At 39.0% G+C, this 21340-nt stretch overlaps 1 protein-coding gene across 1 annotated transcript in view; it reads right to left on the bottom strand.

Annotated features, from left to right (window-relative positions):
* Positions 1-858: 858 nt before the first annotated feature.
* CCDC150 (coiled-coil domain containing 150) overlaps positions 859-21340 on the bottom strand; it is a 107030-nt gene continuing 86548 nt past the window's right edge. The window contains exons 17-27 of the mRNA XM_036858122.1: positions 19839-19967; positions 18769-18938; positions 17623-17716; positions 16660-16829; positions 15622-15748; positions 11827-12021; positions 11311-11379; positions 11057-11218; positions 10262-10348; positions 1504-1614; positions 859-1217 (exon numbers count right to left, since the gene is read on the bottom strand). Coding sequence (XP_036714017.1) covers positions 1092-1217; positions 1504-1614; positions 10262-10348; positions 11057-11218; positions 11311-11379; positions 11827-12021; positions 15622-15748; positions 16660-16829; positions 17623-17716; positions 18769-18938; positions 19839-19967 — 1440 coding nt within the window. The 3' untranslated portion in view covers positions 859-1091. The remainder of the gene's footprint in view (positions 1218-1503; positions 1615-10261; positions 10349-11056; positions 11219-11310; positions 11380-11826; positions 12022-15621; positions 15749-16659; positions 16830-17622; positions 17717-18768; positions 18939-19838; positions 19968-21340) is intronic.

Below are 21340 nucleotides of genomic sequence, written 5' to 3'. Positions count from 1 at the left end.
CTCTTTGTTGCAGTGCGTGGGCTTCTCATTGTGGTGGCTTCTCTTGTTGCAGAGCATGGGCTCTAGGCGCGTGGGCTTCAGTAGTTGCAGCACGCAGGCCCTAGAGCACAGGCTTCAGTAGTTGTGGCACATGGGCTTAGTTGCTCTGCGGCATGTGGGATCTTCCTGGACCAGGGATTGAACCCATGTCCCCTACATTGGTAGGTGGATTCTTAAACACTGCGCCACCAGGGAAGTCCCCAGCTGTGTTGTTTTTATATTAGATATTGAGTGGTGGGCTCATCAACCTCTGAGAGTCTTATATTTGATATTCTCTCTAATTTTATAATTGCTCACTTGATTTAGGTCCTAATACTATTATCAGCAGCATACTACTTGAGCATCAGTTAAGCCAGGTATTATGCCAGCTGTTTACACACTTTAAATCTGGATTACTTAATCTGAAGTGAGAAGATAAAGCTGAATTTATTGCTTACTATAGTAAGGGAGAGCGCTACATCGGTCAGGCATAATCTCCTGGAACAGAGTTGAATAAACTTCTTCGTAAATGTCCAAGGAAGCTGCAAATACAACCTCTGAGATATCTTATATACGAATAGAGATATGGTCTTATAAAAGGCGTGCTAGTAATTACCCAGCATAGAAGGGTATATGTTTACTAGACAGTGGGAGAGTTTTTACCACTTTTCAGGTGCTCGTAGTATTTCCAGGGATTATCTACTAAATGTTACACTAGGACATTTCACTGAAATAAAGTATCATATCACTTAGTTGCCAAATCATCCAGTACCTCATTAAATGATTTTTGATAAAATTTACTTAGAACAATAGCCAAGTATCATGCAACAGCATCTCCTATTATACAACACATTAATATAAATTTATTGGGTCGAAAATGGGGAAAGGGACAAAAAAGATGGGGTGGTTCCGTATTGATATCAAAGAGTTCATAAAAGGATAAACTCAGGTCCAAAATCTCTAGTCCACATCAAAGACTTCATGTCCTGATGACGGTGGAAACAGCCCAGCCCTAGTTGCTGGGCTCAGGGAATCAGGGTGATGTAGCTGTTCTAAGTGAAGAAGCTCCTCTGTCAAGGACACCACTTTCTCTTTAGTTCAGAATGACACTTCTTGGGCACAAGTCTAAGATTCTGTTTATTCTCCCATCGATGTAGAGCAGACTGATTGGATATGCCGTTGTGCCTTTTATCTTGGTCCTGTGGAAAGGAAACACACCCCAAACTGTTAGAAACTAACTGCAGAGCTGAGGACCTATTTTGTCTTTATGGATGTCATTTTTTTTCAAGATAGGTGGTTCTAAACTAGACCAGCTTGGGAGAGGTAGAACTTTTAAGAAAGAAATTCGGTTCATTGGTTTTCCAAACAGTAGTTTAAAGAAATCTACAGATTAGTGGAGAGTAGCTGGATGAAGAGAGAACTTGTGTAATTAGAAATCTGAGAAGGAACAAATCCAGAATTGCTTAAGACATCCAAATATTCTACCTCTTCCCGCCACCTGTCTTCCCTCTGCAACCGGTTTTTGGTCAGCTCAAGTTGTAGGCCATCAAGTCTGCACTTAAACCAGCGCTGAGCTTCTTCCAGGTTAGCTGATACCTGCACATACAAATGTTCTCATTAAAATTTACAACAAAGGAACACTTAATCTTTTTGTGTATTAGTTCAAGAGACTCTTTCTTTTTACATTGTATAATTTAAAAGCTTTATTTCCCCCCACAGTTAGCAAATGGGCTTCATATTAGTTAAACTGGAAGTTTTCTTCCTATAGTTGCCAGTTCAAGAGACTTTACCTAGATATTAAAAGACTCAAATTCTAACTGCATGGTCTTTGCAACCTGTTTGCATAATACACATCCTCCTATAGAAGAGAGAAAAATTTCTGAATATGGAGTTAAAGAATGAATGCAAACCTGCTGATTTTCATGCATTTGTTAATATTTCCTGGATGTGAACTGAGGTGAGAGGGCTCAGGAGAAAGTTAAGAGTGAAAGTACAAGATGGCATTGAAAATTCATATGGTAGTTCAAACCACACTTTGAGTTCTGTTCTCTAAGACTAAACACTTCTCCAAAGTCCCTGACCTGTAAAGCCTAGATTTTCCTGCTGTGCTTTATAAAAGTAATAGAATGAATTAGTAAAAACACTGGACCAGCTTAGTGTAAATGGTATCCTTTTTATTTCCTTTATCAAAATATTTTATACTTTAGCTCCTAAGCACAAACTTCCAAATGATCTGTTAGACTTGAAAACAGTCCCTCTAATAGTCTGCCTTTGAAGATGATCTAGAATCAGTATTTACTTGACAAATATTTATTGAGTGCCTATATGTGCCTGGCACTTTTCTACGTATTTGGGATATTTTGATATTTTGAAGGTAGAGCCAGCAGGTTTTTATTATATATAAAGGTTGCTTCAAAATAGCTGTAGAACATATCCTCTAGAATAAAAAGTAAAATGACTGGTTTTCCCCCTTTGATTATTTATGTTTCTTGGACAGCATTTTCATGTTTTGACTCTGAGGTCTCAGAGACTAGTCTATTTCTCTCTTGCTTGGGAGAAGGCAAGTTCGATGAGAGCAGGGGCTTCGTCTGGCTTATTCACCCTGTATCTCCATCACCTAGCACAGCACCAGCCATATAATAGGTCCTTTATAAATTTGTGCTACTATGTACTTGTCCCATATTAACCAGGTCACAGTGTGGGTACAAAATAGTGAGATAAGAAACTAGAGCTCTGCTTGTCATTTAACTTTTAGAAAGCTACAAAGCTAAAGTATTTTCCAGGTCTGTTTGTGCATCCTGATGACAGACACACTCCCATCCACCCCCAAACCAAACCCCACTTTTCTCTTTATCAGAAGTGGAGGGAAAGATGCTTGAAATGACATTCATTGTACGTCATGTCTCCTCTTGAGAATGCAGCCAACATTTATTGAAACTTACTCCAAGCGATCTATCAGAGTAACAGTGGTAGGTAATAACTTCCTGACTATTATGGAACTGGTAACTGATGAGTTACAGAAAGTAAATGTAACTTCCTTAAGGGCCCAGTAAGTGTCATTGTTGGCAAACTCACAAGAGAGGAGTCCATATTCCTTTTATTTAATTAATTAATTAATTATTTTTAACATCTTTATTGGAGTATAATTGCTTTACAATGGTGTGTTAGGTTCTGCTTTATAACAAAGTGAATCCGTTATACATATACATATGTCCCCATATCTCTTCCCTCTTGCGTCTCCCTACCTCCCACCCTCCTTATCCCACCCCTCTAGGTGGTCACAAAGCACTGAGCTGATCTCCCTGTGCTACGCGGCTGCTTCCCACTAGCTATCTATTTGACGTTTGGTAGTGTATATATGTCCATGACACTCTCTCACTTTGTCCCAGCTTACTGTTCCCCCTCCCTGTATCCTCAAGTCCATTCTATAGTAGGTCTGTGTCTTTATTCCTGTCTTGCCCCTAGGTTCTTCATAACCTTTTTTTTTTTTTTTTTAGATTCCATATATATGTGTTAGCATACGGTATTTGTTTTTCTCTTTCTGACTTACTTCACTCTGTATGACAGACTCTAGGTCCATCCACCTCACTACAAATAACTCAATTTCGTTTCTTTTTATGGCTGAGTAATATTCCATTGTATATATGTGCCACATCTTCTTTATCCATTCATCTGTTGATGGACACTTAGGTTGTTTCCATGTCCTGGTTATTGTAAATAGAGCTGCAATGAACATTGTGGTACCTGACTCTTTTTGAATTATGGTTTTCTCAGGGTATATGCCCAGTAGTGGGATTGCTGGGTTGTATGGTAGTTCTATTTATAGTTTTTTAAGGAACCTCCATACTGTTCTCTATAGTGGCTGTATTAATTTACATTCCCACCAACAGTGCAAGAGGGTTCCCTTTTTTCCACACCCTCTCCAGCATTTATTGTTTGTAGATTTTTTGATGATGGCCATTCTGACTGGTGTGAGGTGATACCTCATTGTAGTTTTGATTTGCATTTCTCTAATGATTAGTGACGTTGAGCACCTTTTCATGTGTTTGTCGGCCATCTGTATCTTCTTTGGAGAAATGTCTCTTTAGGTCTTCTGCCCATTTTTGGATTGGGTTTTCTGTTTTTTTGATATTGAGCTGCATGAGCCACTTGTAAATTTTGGAGATTAATCCCTTGTCAGTTGCTTCATTTGCAAATATTTTCTCCCATTCTGAGGGTTGTCTTTTCATCTTGTTTATGGTTTCCTTTGTTGTGCAAAAGCTTTGAAGTTTCGTTAGGTCCCATTTGTTTATTTTTGTTTTTATTTCCATTTCTCTAGGAGGTGGGTCAAAAAGGATCTTGCTGTGATTTATGTCATAGAGTGTTCTGCCTATGTTTTCCTCTAAGAGTTTGATGGTGTCTGGCCTTACATTTAGGTCTTTAATCCATTTTGAGTTTATTTTTGTGTATGGTGTTAGGTAGTGTTCTAATTTCATTTTTTTACATGTAGCTCTCCAGTTTTGCCAGCACCACTTATTGAAGAGGCTGTCTTTTATCCATTGTATATTCATTCTTGCCTCCTTTATCAAAAATAAGGTGACCATATGTCCGTGGGTTTATCTCTGGGCTTTCTATCCTGTTCCATTGATCTATATTTCTGTTTTTGTGCCAGTACCATACTGTCTTGATAACTGTAGCTTTGTAGTATAGTCTGAAGTCTGGGAGCTTGATTCCTCCAGCTCCGTCTTTCTTTCTCAAGATTGCTTTGGCTATTCGGGGTCTTTTGTGTTTCCATACAAATTGTGAAATTTGTAGGTTGCTTTGGGTAGTATAGTCATATTCACAAATGTTGATTCTTCCAATCCAAGAACATGGTATACCTCTCCATCTGTTTGTATCATCTTTAACTTCTTTCATCAGTGTCTTATAGTTTTCTGCATACAGGTCTTTTGTCTCCTTAGGTAGGTTTCTTCCTAGATATTTTATTCTTTTTGTTGCAATGGTAAATGGGAGTGTTTCCTTAATTTCTCTTTCAGATTTTTCATCCTTAGTATATAGGAATGCAAGAGATTTCTGTGCATTAATTTTGTATCCTGCTACTTTACCAAATTCATTGATTAGCTCTAGTAGTTTTCTGGTAGCATCTTTAGGATTCTCTATGTATAGTATCATGTCATCTGCAAACAGTGACAGTTTTACTTCTTCTTTTTCGATTTGCATTCCTTTTATTTCTTTTTCTTCTCTGATTGCTGTGGCTAAAACTTCCAAAACTATGCTGAATAATAGTGGTAAGAGTGGGCAACCTTGTCTTGTTCCTGATCTTAGAGGAAATGGTTTCAGTTTTTCACCATTGAGGACAATGTTGGCAGTGGGTTTGTCATATATGGCCTTTATTATGTTGAGGTAAGTTCCCTCTATGCCTACTTTCTGGAGGGTTTTTATCATAAATGGGTGTTGAATTTTGTCAAAAGCTTTTTCTGCATCTACTGAGATTATCATATGGTTCTTATCCTTCAATTTGTTAATGTGGTGTATCACATTGATTGATTTGGGTATACTGAAGAATTCTTGCATTCCTGGGACAAACCCTACTTGATCATGGCCTATGATCCTTTTAATGTGCTGTTGGATTCTGTTTGTTTGCTAGTATTTTGTTGAGGATTTTTGCGTCTATGTTCATCAGAGATATTGGCCTGTAGTTTTTTTTGTGACATCCTTGCCTGGTTTTGGTATCAGGGCGATGGTGGCCTTGTAGAATGAGTTTGGGAGTGTTGCTCGCTCCGCTGTATTTTGGGAGTGTTGCTCGCTCCGCTGTATTTTGAAAGAGTTTGAGAAGGATGGGTGTTGGCTCTTCTCTAAATGTTTGATAGATTTCGCCTGTGAGGCCATCTGGTCCTGGGTTTTTGTTTGTTGGAAGATTTGAAAGCACAGTTTCAATTTCAGTGCTTGTGATTGGTCTGTTTATATTTTCTTTTTCTTCCTGGTTCAGTCTCAAAAGGTTGTGCTTTTCTAAGAATTTGTCCATTTCTTCCAGGTTGTCCATTTTATTGGCATTTAGCTGCTTGTAGTAATCTCTCATGGTCCTTTGTATTTCTGCCGTGTCAGTTGTTACTCCTCCTTTTTCATTTCTAATTCTGTTGATTTGAGTCTTCTCCCTGTTTTTCTTGATGAGTCTGGCTAATGGTTTATCAATTTTGTTTATCTTCTCAAAGAACCAGCTTTTAGTTTTATTGATCTTTGCTATTGTTTCCTTCATTTCTTCTTCATTTATTTCTGATCTTTATGATTTCTTTCCTTCTGCTAACTTTGGGGTTATTTTGTTCTTCCTTCTCTAATTGTTTTAGGTGTAAGGTTAAGTTGTTTGAGATGTTTCTTATTTCTTGAGGTAGGATTGTATTGCTATAAACTTCCCTCTTAGAACTGCTTTTGCTGCATCCCATAGGTTTTGGGTCATCATGTTTTCATTGTCATTTGTTTCTAGGTATTTTTTGATTTCCTCTTTGATTTCTTCAGTGATCTCTTGGTTATTTAGCTGTGTATTGTTTAGCCTCCATGTATTTGTATTTCTTACAGATTTTTTCCTGTAATTGATATCTAGTCTCATAGCATTGTGGTCAGAAATGATACTTGATACAATTTCAATTTTCTTAAATTTACTGAGGCTTGATTTGTGACCCAAGATATGATCTATTCTGAGTGTTCCATGAGCACTTGAGAAGAAAGTGTATTCTGTTGTTTTTGGATGGAATGTCCTATAAATATCAATTAAGTCCATCTTGTTTAATGTATCATTTGAAGCTTGTGTTTCCTTATTTCTTTCCAGTTTGGATGATCTGTCCATTGGTGAAAGTGGGGTGTTAAAGTCCCCTACTATTATTGTGTTACTGTCGATTTCCCCTTTTATGGCTGTTAGTATTTGCCTTATGTATTGAGGTGCTCCAATGTTGGGTGCATAAATATTTACAATTGTTATACCTTCCTCTGGGATCGATCCCTTGATCATTATATAGTGTCCTTCTTTGTCTCTTTTAATAGTCTTTATTTTAAAGTCTATGTTGTCTGATATGAGAATTGCTACTCCAGCTTTCTTTTGATTTCCATTTGCATGGAATATCTTTTTCCATCCCCTCACTTTCAGTCTGTATGTGTCCCTAGGTCTGAAGTGGGTCTCTTGTAGACAGCATATATACGGGTCTTGTTTTTGTATCCATTCAGCCAGTCTATGTCTTTTGGTGGGAGCATTTAATCCATTTACATTTAAGGTAATTATCAATACATATGTTCCTATTACCATTTTCTTAATTGTTTTAGGTTTGTTTTTGTGGGTCTGTTCCTTCTCTTGTGTTTCCTGCCTAGAGAAGTTCCTTTAGCATTTGTTGTAAAGCTGGTTTGGTGGTGCTGAATTCTCTTAGCTTTTGCTTATCTGTAAAGGTTTTAATTTCTCCGTGGAATCTGAATGAGATCCTTACTGGGTAGGGTAATCTTGGTTGTAGGTTTTTCCCTTTCACCACTTTAATTATGTTCTGCCACTCCCTTCTGGCTTGCAGAGTTTCTGCTGAAAAATCAGCTCTTAACCTTATGCGGATTCCCTTCTATGTTATTTGTTGCTTTTCCTTTGCTGCTTTTAATAATTTTTCCTTGTATTTAATTTTTGATAGTTTGATTAATGTGTCTTGGCGTGTTTCTCTTTGGGTTTATCCTGTGTGGTACTCTCTGTGCTTCCTGGACTTGATTGACTATTTCATTTCCCATGTTAGGGAAGTTTTCGACTATAATCTCTTCAAATATTTTCTGAGTCCCTTTCTTTTTCTCTTCTTCTTCTGGGACCCCTATATTTCGAATGTTGGTGTGTTTAATGTTGTCCCAGAGGTCTCTGAGACTGCCGTCAATTCTTTTCATTCTTTTTTCTTTATTCTGCTCCCTGGCAGTTATTTCCACCATCTTATCTTCCAGCTCACTTATCCATTCTTTTGCCTCAGTTATTCCGCTACTCATTCTTTCTAGAGTATTTTTAATTTCAGTAATTGTTTGTTTGTTTGTTTGCTCTTTAATTCTTCTAGATCCTTGTTAAATGTTTCTTGTATTTTCTCCATTCTGTTTCCGAGATTTTGGATCATCTTTACTATCATTACTCTGAATTCTTTTTCAGGTAGCTTGCCTATTTCATCTTCACTTATTTGGTCTTGTAGGTTTTTCCTTGCTCCTTCATCTGTAACATATTTTTTTGTTGTTGTTGTTTCATTTTTTTTTGATGGGTGGTGCTGTATTCCTGTCTTACTACGTCCAGAACTGGAGTTTGCAGGCAGTTGGATAGAGCCAGGTCTTGGTGCTGAGATGAGGACCTCCAGGATGCCTCACTCCCATTAATATTCCCTGGGGTCTGAGGTTCTCTGTTAGTCCAGTGGACTTGGAGCTCCCACCACAGGAGCTCGGGCCTGACCTATGGCCTGGGAACCAAGATCTCGCAAGCAAGCTTTGTGGCATGGTAAAAAAAAAAAAAAAAAGGAGCAGAGCAGCACAATATCAAAGAATAAAAAACAAAATAAAATTATTAGAAAGATAAAAAATATATTAGGAAATATAAAACTATAATTGAAACAACTGCAACAAGGTAAAATAAAACCACAACAGAAAAAAGAAAAAAAAAAAAGGGGGTGGTACAAACCAAAAGGAGAGAACAATAACAAAGTATAAAGAATAAAAAAAAATTAGAAAAATAAAAGATTAGGAAATATTAAAATATAAGAGAATCAACAACAGTGAGTCAACAAGGTAAAACAGAACCCCAATCTAAGAGGAAAAAAGAAAAAAAAAAAGGGCTTGGCTGGGGGGGGGGGGGTTTAGGGGGGGGGGGAACTTAGGCAGGGGCAGGGTTTAAGGTGGGGCAGGACCTAGGCTCAGGACCCCCATAGCAGGAAAAGGCCCTGGGGGTGGGGCCTAGGTGGGGTGATGTTCAAGTGTGGGGCAGGGCCTCTGCTTAGGACCTGGGTGGAAGGAAAGGAGGGCCTCCGGAGTGTGGAGTTCTGGAGTTTGGAGGTAAGGCCCTGAGTGAGGGTGTGTGGGTGGGGTTTAGGCCCGGTGCCTTGGAGGGGGTCTTCGAGTGTAGAGGTGGGGCCCTGGATGGGGGTGTGGGGGCAGGGCTTGGGCTCTGCACCGTAGGAGGGAGGCTCCAAGGATTAGGCCCAGGAGCCCAACAGGGAGAGTGCTGGCCCTGTTTCCTTCCATTCCTCTGTGCCCTCCCCCACTTTCTCCTCCAGGGTCTCCCCTGTTGCTGCTGGACCCCTAACCGTGGGTGGGTCCCCCTGGGTGTAGGAACTCCTCCCCTCCCCCAGCCACCCCTCAGGGATGCCGGTCCCACAGGTCCGGCCTTTACCTTTGTTCCCCCTTCCCTCCCTCCCACGCCCTCAGGACCCGCGCAGCTGGAGGGGGCCTTGGTGGGCAGAGGATCACAGGCCCGGGATCTCAGCAGGCTCCCAGGGGCCCAAGTAGGCAGGGGAAACCTGGCCCTGCTCCCTTTTGATCCTCTGCCCTCCCAGTGGTCTCCAAATTTCCCCCTTCGGGCATGGGATCCCTTCCTTTCCCCAGCTGCCCCCTCGGGTGCCAGTCCCATCCCACCTCTGCTTCTCCCTCCCCCCTTCACTCCCCCAATGCCCCATGTCCTACCTGGTCGCTGGGGGTTTCTCCCATCCCCTTAGGGTGTCCATGGTCCCCCACCGGTGCCTGGTAGGTGCCCTAGTTGTGAGGAGGACTGCGAATTCCGCGTCCTCCTAGTACAACATCTTCACTCTGCCCCCCATATTCCTTTTAATATACCATTCTGACAGTCATATTATCATGTAATTAATGGCTACAAAAGGGATAAACTGGCAGCAATGTCACTGTGATACCTTTAGCTTAAGAATCTCTTTTTTGAATTTTATTTATTATACAGCAGGTTCTTATTGGTTATCTATTTTATACATATTAGTGTATATATGTCAATCCCAATTCCAGGGATTTCTGGAATTTCAGGGACTTGGACTACCAAGTTAATATTCATCAATTATCAATCACGGCTTTAGCATTCTATGATGTCTCATCAAGACACAGAATCTTAATCTAAAACTATTCTTTATAACAGAGGCTATACTAAGTAAGGTATTGGTTCTTGCCTTTTGCACTCCTGACAACTGTGTTACTGAAGGATTTTACACTGATTTGTGTTTCAGGGTCATTGTGTCTGAGGAAGCTTGGCTAAGTCTTCATGTCTGTGGGTCTGGCTCACCTGTTCTGATTCCATACTAGTTTCTTTCAGTTTATTCTCTGTTGCCTCTTTACATTTCTTCAGGTGTCTAACAGTTTCTTCCAATTCCTGAAAACGTGATACAAAGATTTTTACAAACTCCCAATGTACTATATATGGAAGAAAAAGCTTCAATTTGTAATAATGAGCAACCAAATTATGAAAGTATGATGGGGTACTTTCTAACTCCAGGCGCTACCAGAGTATAAGATAAAAACTATTATTTTCAGTTTAACCTACAGTATACATTTGTGTATATGATTACAGATTCTCCTGAGAAAAGGTAATTAACATCTCTTTCCAGAACTGGGGAATACTTTTCACAGCAGACAATCTCTGTTGGAAGGCAAGAGCTTGATGGTCTCTTGAAGTCCCTTTTCTGTAATAAAATGTGCTTTTCATTAGGTTGGGAGTAGATTAAAGTCCTGTAACAGCAACAGATGTATCTGAGCTACAGGGAAGAACCAAGGGGTGTAAAGTTCCTGAAAGACTATGAAGTTCAGAAGTCTTACTTAGTAACTAGTACTTTGCATATGTGAGCTTTAGCCGTTCTTTAAAAATGAGTATCATTTTTATTAAGTTGAACATGAAGACGAGGTGCCATAGTCAAAGCTCCAGGCTTCATTCCTAGATATGATCCTAAGGACTTAGCTAAGATGAATGACTTGTATATTTGTCTTCTTCTATAGAGCCTAGAAAAGCTAGGTGCCCTCAAGCTGGGTTTTGCACATGGCCTTTGCTGGTAATCTTTGAGATCAATCTCAGGAACCCTTTTACCTGGCACCGATGCTCCAGCTCCTGCCTCCTTTTCCACTCTGCCTCAAGTCGCAGCTCTTGCTGTTTATTCCGTGCTGACATATCATATTGGCTCTTGGCCAACAGCTTCATCTCCTTCTGTAGGTTAGTCATTTCAGATACAAATTTCTGGATACTCAGTGACTGGTAGGGCACAAAGAGGGAGACAGTTGGTGAACCTGTCCAAGTTTGGGATTTCACGTGAATGGTAAACAGAGTGTGTGGAAATCATCTACCTGTTCATAGTTTTTTTTCTGATATTGATCCTTAATTAGCTCCATTTGCCTCAATTCTGTTTCTATTTGCTGAAAGTAAATGTGGAAATAACATAGTAAGATGATCAGTGGAAAAACTGGCTTGCTCTTTTTGCCTATAGGCTGACAGAAGGAATTCCCACATGAGATCCACAGTTACCAGTTCCTGCTGGGCCCTCCTTCCCATCCAGCCCCCTGACCCCAAAAGAGCAAAGTCTTGTACAATCACTGTGGAAGAGACAGCTGGGGAGCCAGAATGTGACACTGGCAGCTAATGAGAAACCAAACACTGATGCAGCAGTATCTCTGCGGGGGGAAAAAAAGTCTCCCCCCACCTCCCCCCAGGCAATCTGCCCACTTCCCAGGTGTGGCTGTAATTCCCAGAGAACACATGGTGGTGGTAGTGCTCTGAAACCATCTTCCCCAGACACCACTGCCTGCCTGGATCCTCATCAGATACTAAGGAGGTGAGGGGAGATTTAGCGTTTCTCATACAACCTTCATCCTCTCTATATTCTGAGCATTATTCGCCTTAGCTGACAAGTGGAGCTTAATTTGGGCCTTTTGATTCTTTATTTTCTCCTTGCTGCTGTTCAGGATCTTTTCCAACTCTGTAAGTTTCTGCCGCAGCTCTCGGTTGCTCCGGGATACTTCCACTGATCTGAAGTTGGCTTCATCAAGGGCCTTCTTCAGCTGTGGGATACAAAGGGAAAATTAGAGCATTTTAACCTTCCATTCAGTAAGAGAAGCTTATGTTTAGCTGTGTCCCTATATTTTGTTCTCTTTGGACCTTTCTTTTAAAAAGGAGGTTAAGGGCTTCCCTGGTGGCGCAGTGGTTGAGAATCTGCCTGCTGATGCAGGGGACACGGGTTCGAGCCCTGGTCGGGGAAGATCCCACATGCCACGGAGCGGCTGGGCCCGTGAGCCACAACTACTGAGCCTGCGCGTCTGGAGCCTGTGCTCCGCAACAAGAGAGGCCGCGATAGTGAGAGGCCCGCGCACCGCGATGAAGAGTGGCCCCCGCTTGCCGCAACTGGAGAAAGCCCTCGCACGAACCGAAGACCCAGCACAGCCAAAAATAAATAAATAAATAAAAAGGAGGTTAAGTGATGGGACTTCCCTGGTGGTCCAGTGGCTAAGACTCTGTGCTCCCAATGCAGGGGGCCCGGGTTTGATCCCCGGTCAGGGAACTAGATCCTGTGTGCCACAGCTAAAGATCCTGTGTGCCGCAACTAAGACCTGGCACAGCCAAACAAATAGATATTTTAAAAAGGAGGGTAAGTGAGGCAATAATAACAAGTAGATTTGTGGAGAAACACTCAGTGATTTTCATAATTTTTAACACTAAAGAACACAATTTTTCTTAGAACAGATAACGTAAATGTATGTTCATCATTTGCTTTCTAAGAGCATGGCGTTGGAATCAGACAGAAGTTAAAATCTCAGCTTCACCACGCACTAGTCAAGTAACTTCAGATAATTAACTTCCCTAAGCCTCAGGTTCATCATTGGAAAAGTATGTGAATAGCCTACCTTCATAGGATTCATGTAACAGTTAAACAAGATGAGGCAGAGAAGGAATATAGAGCCTGGCACACACTAATTGCTCAGTGATCATTACTATGCTTTAAAGCTTTTTTTTTTAAAAAAAGCTTAAGCTCGTCTCTTTCTGTCACTTGCGACCTCATGTACAGAGAAGTGAAAATAAATTATATGGCAGTTTATGTAAATACACCTATCAGTTATTGACTATCCTTGCATGTATTTTTATAATATTGCTATTTTTCTATTGAGGTATAGTTGATTTACGATATTATATTAGTTTTAGGTGTATGACATAGTGATTAAAATTTTTTATAGATTATACTCCAGTTATTATAAAATACTGGCTATATCCCTGTGCTGTACAATATATCCTTGTAGCTTGTTTACATCGTAGTTTATACTTATTAATATTGCTTTTTGTGTAGAAATTTTAATAAACTTGTCTAGTGGAAAAATAACATAGTGATTACTATTAAAAACAAGACAACAGGCCCACAATGAAGTCACTTATGCTAAGCCTTATGTCACCAAACTGAGACTTAATTAGTTTTGGCTCTCCCAGAAGAGGACTCTTAAACCAGTCAATCAGGAATCGCCTGATCAGCATTAGTTGGGTAATCTGCCTGATAGACCCCTGCCATCCCTTAAAGGAAGTAACTCTGCTACTAGTAACTAATCTACTTTTTTGCCTAGTATAACTTCCTTGTTCCTGCTCCCCTCTGCCTATAAAAGTCTTTCATTTTATACAACTCCTCAGAGCGCCCTTCTATTGCAATCAACTGTATACTGCCTGATTCAAATTGATTTTTGTTCAAATAAACTCTTACTTTTATTATTCCTCAATTTATCTTTTAACATTACTTAAATCATTTTACAGAGTTCCCCCTGCTCCTCATATGCCCTTAAATGAGTACCACTTGATTTTTAGGAAGAAGAGACGGCAGCTGAGAAGGGAGAAGACAGGGGGGTGGTATTCTCTGTGGCTGGTAAGTATTTAACATGTCAAAGAAAAAAGTCAAAATTATTTGTTACCTTTTCTCTTTATACTAGCTCATTCCCTCAGATCCTAACCTCACACTACAGTGTTAGTCTTTTATTATCACCCAACTAAATTTCTGTTAGATATTCCACCATTACCTCAATCACAGCTTTGTCAAAACTGGGTAAGCCCTAAAAACTAACCCTCAAAACCACCCTGGAAAGCAGTTGTGATGATTTCCATTTTGATTGAGGAAACTGAGACTCAGAAGTCAAGTCATCTGCACAGATAGTAAATTTACACGTTGCTAATAAGAGGCAGAGCTGGGAGTCTTCAACAGTGCACCCTGAGCCCACCCCGGCCACTAACTGCTCAAGACATCACACTCGTACTGTTCCTTGGTCTCTCCTGCACAAGTTCACCATCTTTACTGATCGCTGTTAAAAGGATTTAAACTTTCAAGTATTCTGAACAACTCTCTCTGAATAAAGGTACTTTTAATTTCAGTGCCCATTTTTGTTTCCCACAGAAATTATTTTTATAATATTTTTAATATTTATACAGTGCTTTTTCAATTTACAAAGCATCATATAAATAGTTGAATCTGATTTTGTGACCGTGCACTGTAAAGTGCAATTGCTAAATGCGCTAAATTTGGCAAAATACAGACCAGCCACCCCAACCACGTCTTGGAATTATTTTTAATTACTCCCTCCCCTTTGCTTATGATACACTTAGTGTCTGTCTGATTTTCTATTAATTAAATGGATTTTTGATTTGATTGTTCTCTGTTTTCAACAGAAACACTTTGCTTGGCTCTAATCATCTGAAGCCCAAAGTAACTGCTCTAGTTCCCTTGAGCCTCCATGTTTCCAGTTTCTCTTCATTCTTACCTACTCTCCACTGCTAATCGACTAACCTACCTAAAATTGTGCTCATAGCCTTCTCAGAAACCTACAGTGCTCTACTTTTACCTAATACTTTCCATCCAACATTCTGGTAGTCAAGGCTGTCTACCAGCTGGTCTCATCTAAGCTAACCCCTTTTTCTCAGAAATTTCCTAAAGTCTCTGCTCTGATCAAGAGAGGCAAATCCTTTTTCTTTGCTCACATGTCCTATTTATTCTTGTAACTAAGCTTTATTCATCCTCTTACATAGAGTGTCGCAGCGCTGTCAGCTCTGCCAGTCTCAACCCTGTATAATTTCATCAAGGTTCCCTTCTTCTTCGATCACCCAACCAGCCTAAAACAAACTTTGCCTAACTTTTGAATTCCTTTAAAATTGTACACAGCTTCTAGCTATCCAAGAAACATCTTCTGATGTCTTCCTAGTTGTCTCATGTAAAGAGTGGAGATGACAATTAAATAAGGGGTCATTTAGCACAGACCACATCTTCTGCTGTTTTTACTTGTGCCTCTCAGGAGGAGGTAGGTGCATTATGGATGCTAGTTAAGTGAACTGAGGAGACAGGTGATTTGCTATCTGTCTAGCAGATGGCAGTCTCCTCCTTCCTCTTTCCCACTCAGTTATTATTCTCCAGTGGGAAGGCTGTCATCAAGGCATTCCTTCATTGGGCAGATAACTGTATATCAGAAACTTTGTGTGTGTTAATTTACAAACAAACAGCATAGAGATGTATCTGGCTTGCTGGTGAAAGGGGGATTAGAAGAGCCAAAGAACAACTGTAGCCATTCTTGGAAATCCTGTAGCTGGTTCTCCTCTTCAAAGGCATTCACCTAGAGAGAGACTTTTGTCACTTGCCTCCATACCTCAGTCACTTCCCGTTGTGCTGCTTTCTTTGCAGTTTCTCTCTCAATTTGAAACTGCTTTCTTAGAGCATCTATGCGTTCAGCATGCAATTCTGCTTCTATTTTGGATTCTTCACTCATCCGTTCTCTGTTTTGAAAAAGAGAGATGATAAGTCACCTTTAGAAAACATCTTAGGAGGTGTCATTTACAAATGAGAAGCGGATCAGTCACCGGGTAAAAATCACTGATCTGGAACTCATTAACAGAAGAAGAAATAAGCATTTACCTACAGCATTAAAAAACAAAAAGTCATTCAATATAAAGAGATCCACCCAAAAGAGTGAAACACATACTCCTGTTTTAACCAATACTGAGTAGTCTTGAGCCAGCAACATTTTACCAGAATATAAAATTTGTACAGATTACAAATATGAAAAATACCTTCTTTGCTTTAGCTTATACTTGTCTGCTGTATCAGTATGTTCACTACGTGAAAGGAATAAAGATCCATGTAAACAATGCATTTCCCTTGGGTATAAATTTTCATGGGATGTTATTAATATCTAAATCCTATTTGCCTAGATACAGTTTAACAAAAAACTTTAGTGGCTTGACCTGAACTTGATCGACCTAACTAATCTCAGGACAAAATTGAAAACAATGAATGGTTTAGCAGCTGCTTAAATGGAATTATCCCACTCCTGGAGGGGTTATTCCCATCCATGCTTCTGTTTCTCCTTTTCCAAATCATGCTTTTAAAGGACACATAAGCTTCTGATAGAAAAGGTTTGGCAGAAACATGTAAGTGTCCCTTCCAACTTGGTTTAAACCTTCATGTACAGAAGAAGACCGACACTAAATGAGGGAAGAGCTGAAAAGGAGCGTACCCCAGCCAGCTAATATCTGCTCTGCTCAACTATGCCTGCTTCCTTCACATGGCTCTGCTGGGAGAACTAGCTCAAAGTAGGGAAAAAGGGTTTAACTGGTTTATGTGAATTAGCCAAACTTACTCTCCCAGAGGCTCTTCCCTAATTTCACTGCAACTATACTGCCCTTACCTGCAGGTTTCCAAATTCTTTCGCTCAAGTTCTTTGTTTTCCAATTTCTCTTGAACATGGTCAAGCTTTGTTTGCAGCTGATTATTTGTCTGGAGAGCTTGCTCCAGGCTCATAGCCAGTTTCCTGTTGTCTTCTCTAGCTACATCTAGAGCTTTTTGTAGAGGCTCCATCTGAAAGAGAGAAGAAAGAAGATTATTTTTAATTCCACTGTAACAGATACAAGAAGTCTATAACACTGTATATTCACTCTTTAAACTTTGAAACAATAATTATTTGGAACCAGAACCAAAGACTCCAGATGCCTGGAATATATATGTGAGAATTTATTACAGACAGTCCTTAGGAGACTCTTAGAAGGTGATGGGAAGGGTATGCTCCACTGGTCACTAGAGTTTTGGAAAATAGAGCCAACTTATTTATCCTAATTTCTAAAGTTTTAAACCAGTTAAACTCCCCTTCCTGATCCTATGACCCTCTGGTTTCACTGCCTAGAGAGATAAGAACTGGCAACTGTTCCTTGTATATCCTTCTAGAAAAAGCTTTTTATAGGAAATATCTCTATTTTATATATGTGCATACATGTAGATACATATTCATGTGTGTATACACCTATAAACACATGTGAGCATGCCTCCTTATTTAATGGGATCACTCTAGCTACTTCTGACTAAAGTTATGTTGTTTTCTAAGCCCTTCAACTTCACTTATGCATTAATACATGAAAAGAATGCAGACCATATAAGACAAAGAGAGTTAGGCATAATTATGGTCCTGGTTTGCCAATAAATGGTTCACTGTAAGATCGCAGACCCATTTCCCATTTGGAAATATGTCGCTGTTCAAAACTCAGACTTGAATGGAAAGGAAATTTACCCGATTGTTTTACTCCGTTTTTCCAAAATAGCAGTATCCCAATAAAATAAAAAATATCAACATTATCATCTATAAAAACCTGGCTTCTACCTCACTGCTGTGCTGGGCATCCACGACAAGGATTCTGGCCTGCCACTGGTCCACTTCTGCTTCCAGCTTCTGTACCCGCTGTTGATTTAGAGCCCTATAAATGAAGGGCACAGGGAGAGTGACCACAGAAAAGTACCACCTAGGAATGATACCACTGGCAGTTACAGGGCACCGTCCAAGAAGCCCAAATGGCATATGTAGCGGGCTACAGATAATCAGGATATCTGAGAGTTGGCAGGTGACAAGTAGTAGCCTCAGCTTCAGGTTAAGAAACTAATTTTCCTATGGATTAAAAACTTGCCCCATTTATGATTCAATTTGGCTTTATATATTAAACTATCAGTACATGTTAATGACTAACTTATGGGCCGGTAACTTTATACTATATATATTACTAGTACAAAAATATATCACCTCTATATGGACTGGCTTGCTGTTGAGATTTCTGTTTTTTACCTAGAATTTTATTGTGAATAAGTAAACTATTTTTAATACCATCCCCTTGACTGTTTTTAAGTTCAGAGGTAATACAGATTCATAATATGTAAAAAAACAAGCACAATGAAGAATATAAAACTCACTCATTCTCCCATAACATAGAGGCAATATGCACCACTAATATATTACAATATGTCTTAGAGGTCTGATTAAACTCAAACCATTTGTTCATTAACCTAAAAGGGAAACTATTATGTAATTTTTGAAACATTCAAAGGAGTTCACTTATAAAACATGGCTAAAAGTAGTTCTCAGAATGATTCATCTAAAATAAATAGGATACTAATAAATGGATAATTAATTCAAACAGAAGTAGACACTTGGCTTTAATCTTGACAATTACCGTTCTGTAGACCCAAGGGCAGGTATAAATGGTGTAGAAAACAGCAAGGATAAAACAGCATATATCACATGAATTTCTAGAATACATACTTATTTACATCACTACAAAATATGAGAATTTTTGGATATCATTTTTATTTATAATTCCAGATTTTCCTGAATTTGCTACTTCTTTAAATACCATTTTACTACTTTATTTTCACAAGGGAATCAATATAAAGTGACTGTTTCTTGACTGCACACTGTTCTTTACTACAAGGCAGCAGAAAAATACAAGTACAAAGACAGAAAAATAATCTCTGGTACCTTTCTTTCTTGAGGCCTGCAATCTCTGAATCCCTCCGCCCAAGCTCTATTTGCACTTTTTCCAGAGCGCCTTGCATCTTACTGTGAGAAGCCAACACATTCTCCAGCATGATTGTAACTTTGCAGTTGTCTTCTTTAGCTTCTGCCAGTTGTCGCTGGAAGTTTCCCACCTAATAGAAAATGAAATAAGACAAAGATATTTGATCCTTTCTGGTTATTCTTCTGCTGAGTCCCATGACTTCTAGAAGAGTATGGAAACCAGGTCTGGTAGAATGCTAAGAGGAATAATTAAAGTATATTTTATATTTATTTTGTTTCTTAAGTTATTCTGACTTTGAGAAAAAGAAAACTAGGCCCTAGATCATATGGATCCTATGAAGAACTCTGCAGTGCGTCCTAACTATTGTCGTGTCACAGCACATATGTTAACTAGAGATATAAGGACCAACAGCTTCTTGGGTCTACAGGTGGTCCCAGACTGGCCTGTGCTAGCCCTCCTCAGCTATCTTACCATGGGGTCAGAAGAAGATAACACATCTGAAGCCATCAGAATTATCTGAGGAAAAAGGACCATAAGAGAAAGTGGAAGCTGCTGAAGAATGATGTAACTCACAGCCCTCTTCAGAGGGGCAAACTCTAGCACATGCTGGCAAGAAGTTTGGGATGTTACCTCTCTTCCCACTAAGCACACACACTGTTAAGCAGAAAGCATTTGGTAATTTTATTTAACATAAAATCTTAACAGTGTTATATCACATTAATAAAACATAAGTAGGTGGTTATTATTACCAAGGTCAGATGTGTTTCAACAGAAAAAAATAGGACTTTTGATTATTTTAAGACAGGAAGAAAAAAAAAACCATTGGGAGTTAAATCATGTATTTTTAAGGGAAATATTTTAGAGCTCTTCTAAAGTTACCCTTTCTTTAGGAAAAAAAAAAAAAATCCTCCTCTGATCAATCCTCATTCTTTTTTACTAAAGGTAACAAGAAAGGAAAGAATATGGCTCATGAAAGATTTCAGAAGCGCTTCATTTCAGTAACAGACTTCAGAAAGGATTGATGTCTTGCCTTCTTGTTCTCCCTGCCCTCCAAAGCTTCGAGGTCACCTTTCAACTTCTGACTCTCTTTCAGGGCTGCAGCACGACCCTTCACAACTCGTGAGAGCTCCTCTTCATTCTTTTCAAGAATGGATTTCACCTTAGTAGAAAAAAAGAAATGATAAATGATTCTCCCAAAGCACAGTCAGCAATTAGAATAAGACACAGCAATTTAGAAACCAAATTTAAAATGTTTAATTAAATATGCTTATATATTATTGTAAATAAAAACTAGCTTTAGTAGCTGTTTTTCCCCTTAAAACTACAAAGCAAAAAAAATCTGTTAATAAACATGGGCAAATCTCTAATATATGTCAATCTCTATGAAAGCGCAGAATGAAGGTAAGGGAGATAAGACAATGATGCTAAGATGAAAAACGGGGGAGAAACTGATTATCACAGAATTTGAAAATACAATGTAAATTAATATCATAAGAGCAAAGGTGAATAAGTACTAAATAGTGTCAAGAAAATAGTGTTACAGAAGTGTTCTAGTGTCCTAATCCTAATTAGAAGTATTAGAATCTTACATCTCTGAAATACTTTTAGTATATCTACACAGTTATTTCAGATGATCATCATACTATTTTAAATACTACTCTTTTAAAAAATACTTTATCTTGAAATACAGACTCACAGGAGGTTACAAAATTAGTGCAGAGTCCCCATGCACTCTTTTCCCTGCTTCCAATGATGACATCTTATATTGTTGTAGTTCAACATTAACACCAGGAAATTGACTTTAATGAGATTAACTAGACTACAAAACTTACAATTTTCACCATTTTTTTTAACCTGCATTCATCTGTGTATGCACACATGCACATAGCTCTATGTAATTTGATCCCATGCATGTATTCCTGTGATCACGACAATCAAGATACAGAACCGCTCCATTGCTGCAAAGAACTCACTTGTGCTACTTCTCTGTGTTCACACCCTCCCCCAAACTCATCCCATGTCCCCTGGCAACCACTTATTTGTTCTCTATCACTACTGTTTTTGTCATTTCAAGAATGTTATTTTAAACATTTAAAAATAATTAATTTTAGTATAATACATTCACATTTTTTAAAACAGCCTTACTGAGATATAGTTGACATACAATAAGCTATGTATACTTAAAGTGTACAATTTTGATATACGTATAAACCATAATCATGATAATGAACACTTCCATTATCCCAAAAGTTCCCTTATGCCTTTTTGTAATTTCCCCCACTTCTATCTCTCCCTGTTCCTACACATCCACCCAAGGCTACCACTGACCTGTTTTCTGTCACAATCAATTCACTTTTATTTTCTAGAATTTTATGTAAGTGAAATCATATTTTATGTACTCATTTTTGAATGATTTTTCACTCAGCACAGTTAGTTTGAGATTCAATCAATCTTCTTTATGTATCAATACTTCTTCCTTTCTGTTGCTGAATAGTATTCTGCTAAACACTTGAGTTGTTCCAGTTTTAAGCT

This window comes from Balaenoptera musculus, chromosome 7 (assembly GCF_009873245.2).
Source record: "Balaenoptera musculus isolate JJ_BM4_2016_0621 chromosome 7, mBalMus1.pri.v3, whole genome shotgun sequence".
Classification (NCBI taxonomy): Eukaryota; Metazoa; Chordata; class Mammalia; order Artiodactyla; family Balaenopteridae; genus Balaenoptera; species Balaenoptera musculus.
This window is presented reverse-complemented; position numbering and strand designations above follow the sequence as displayed.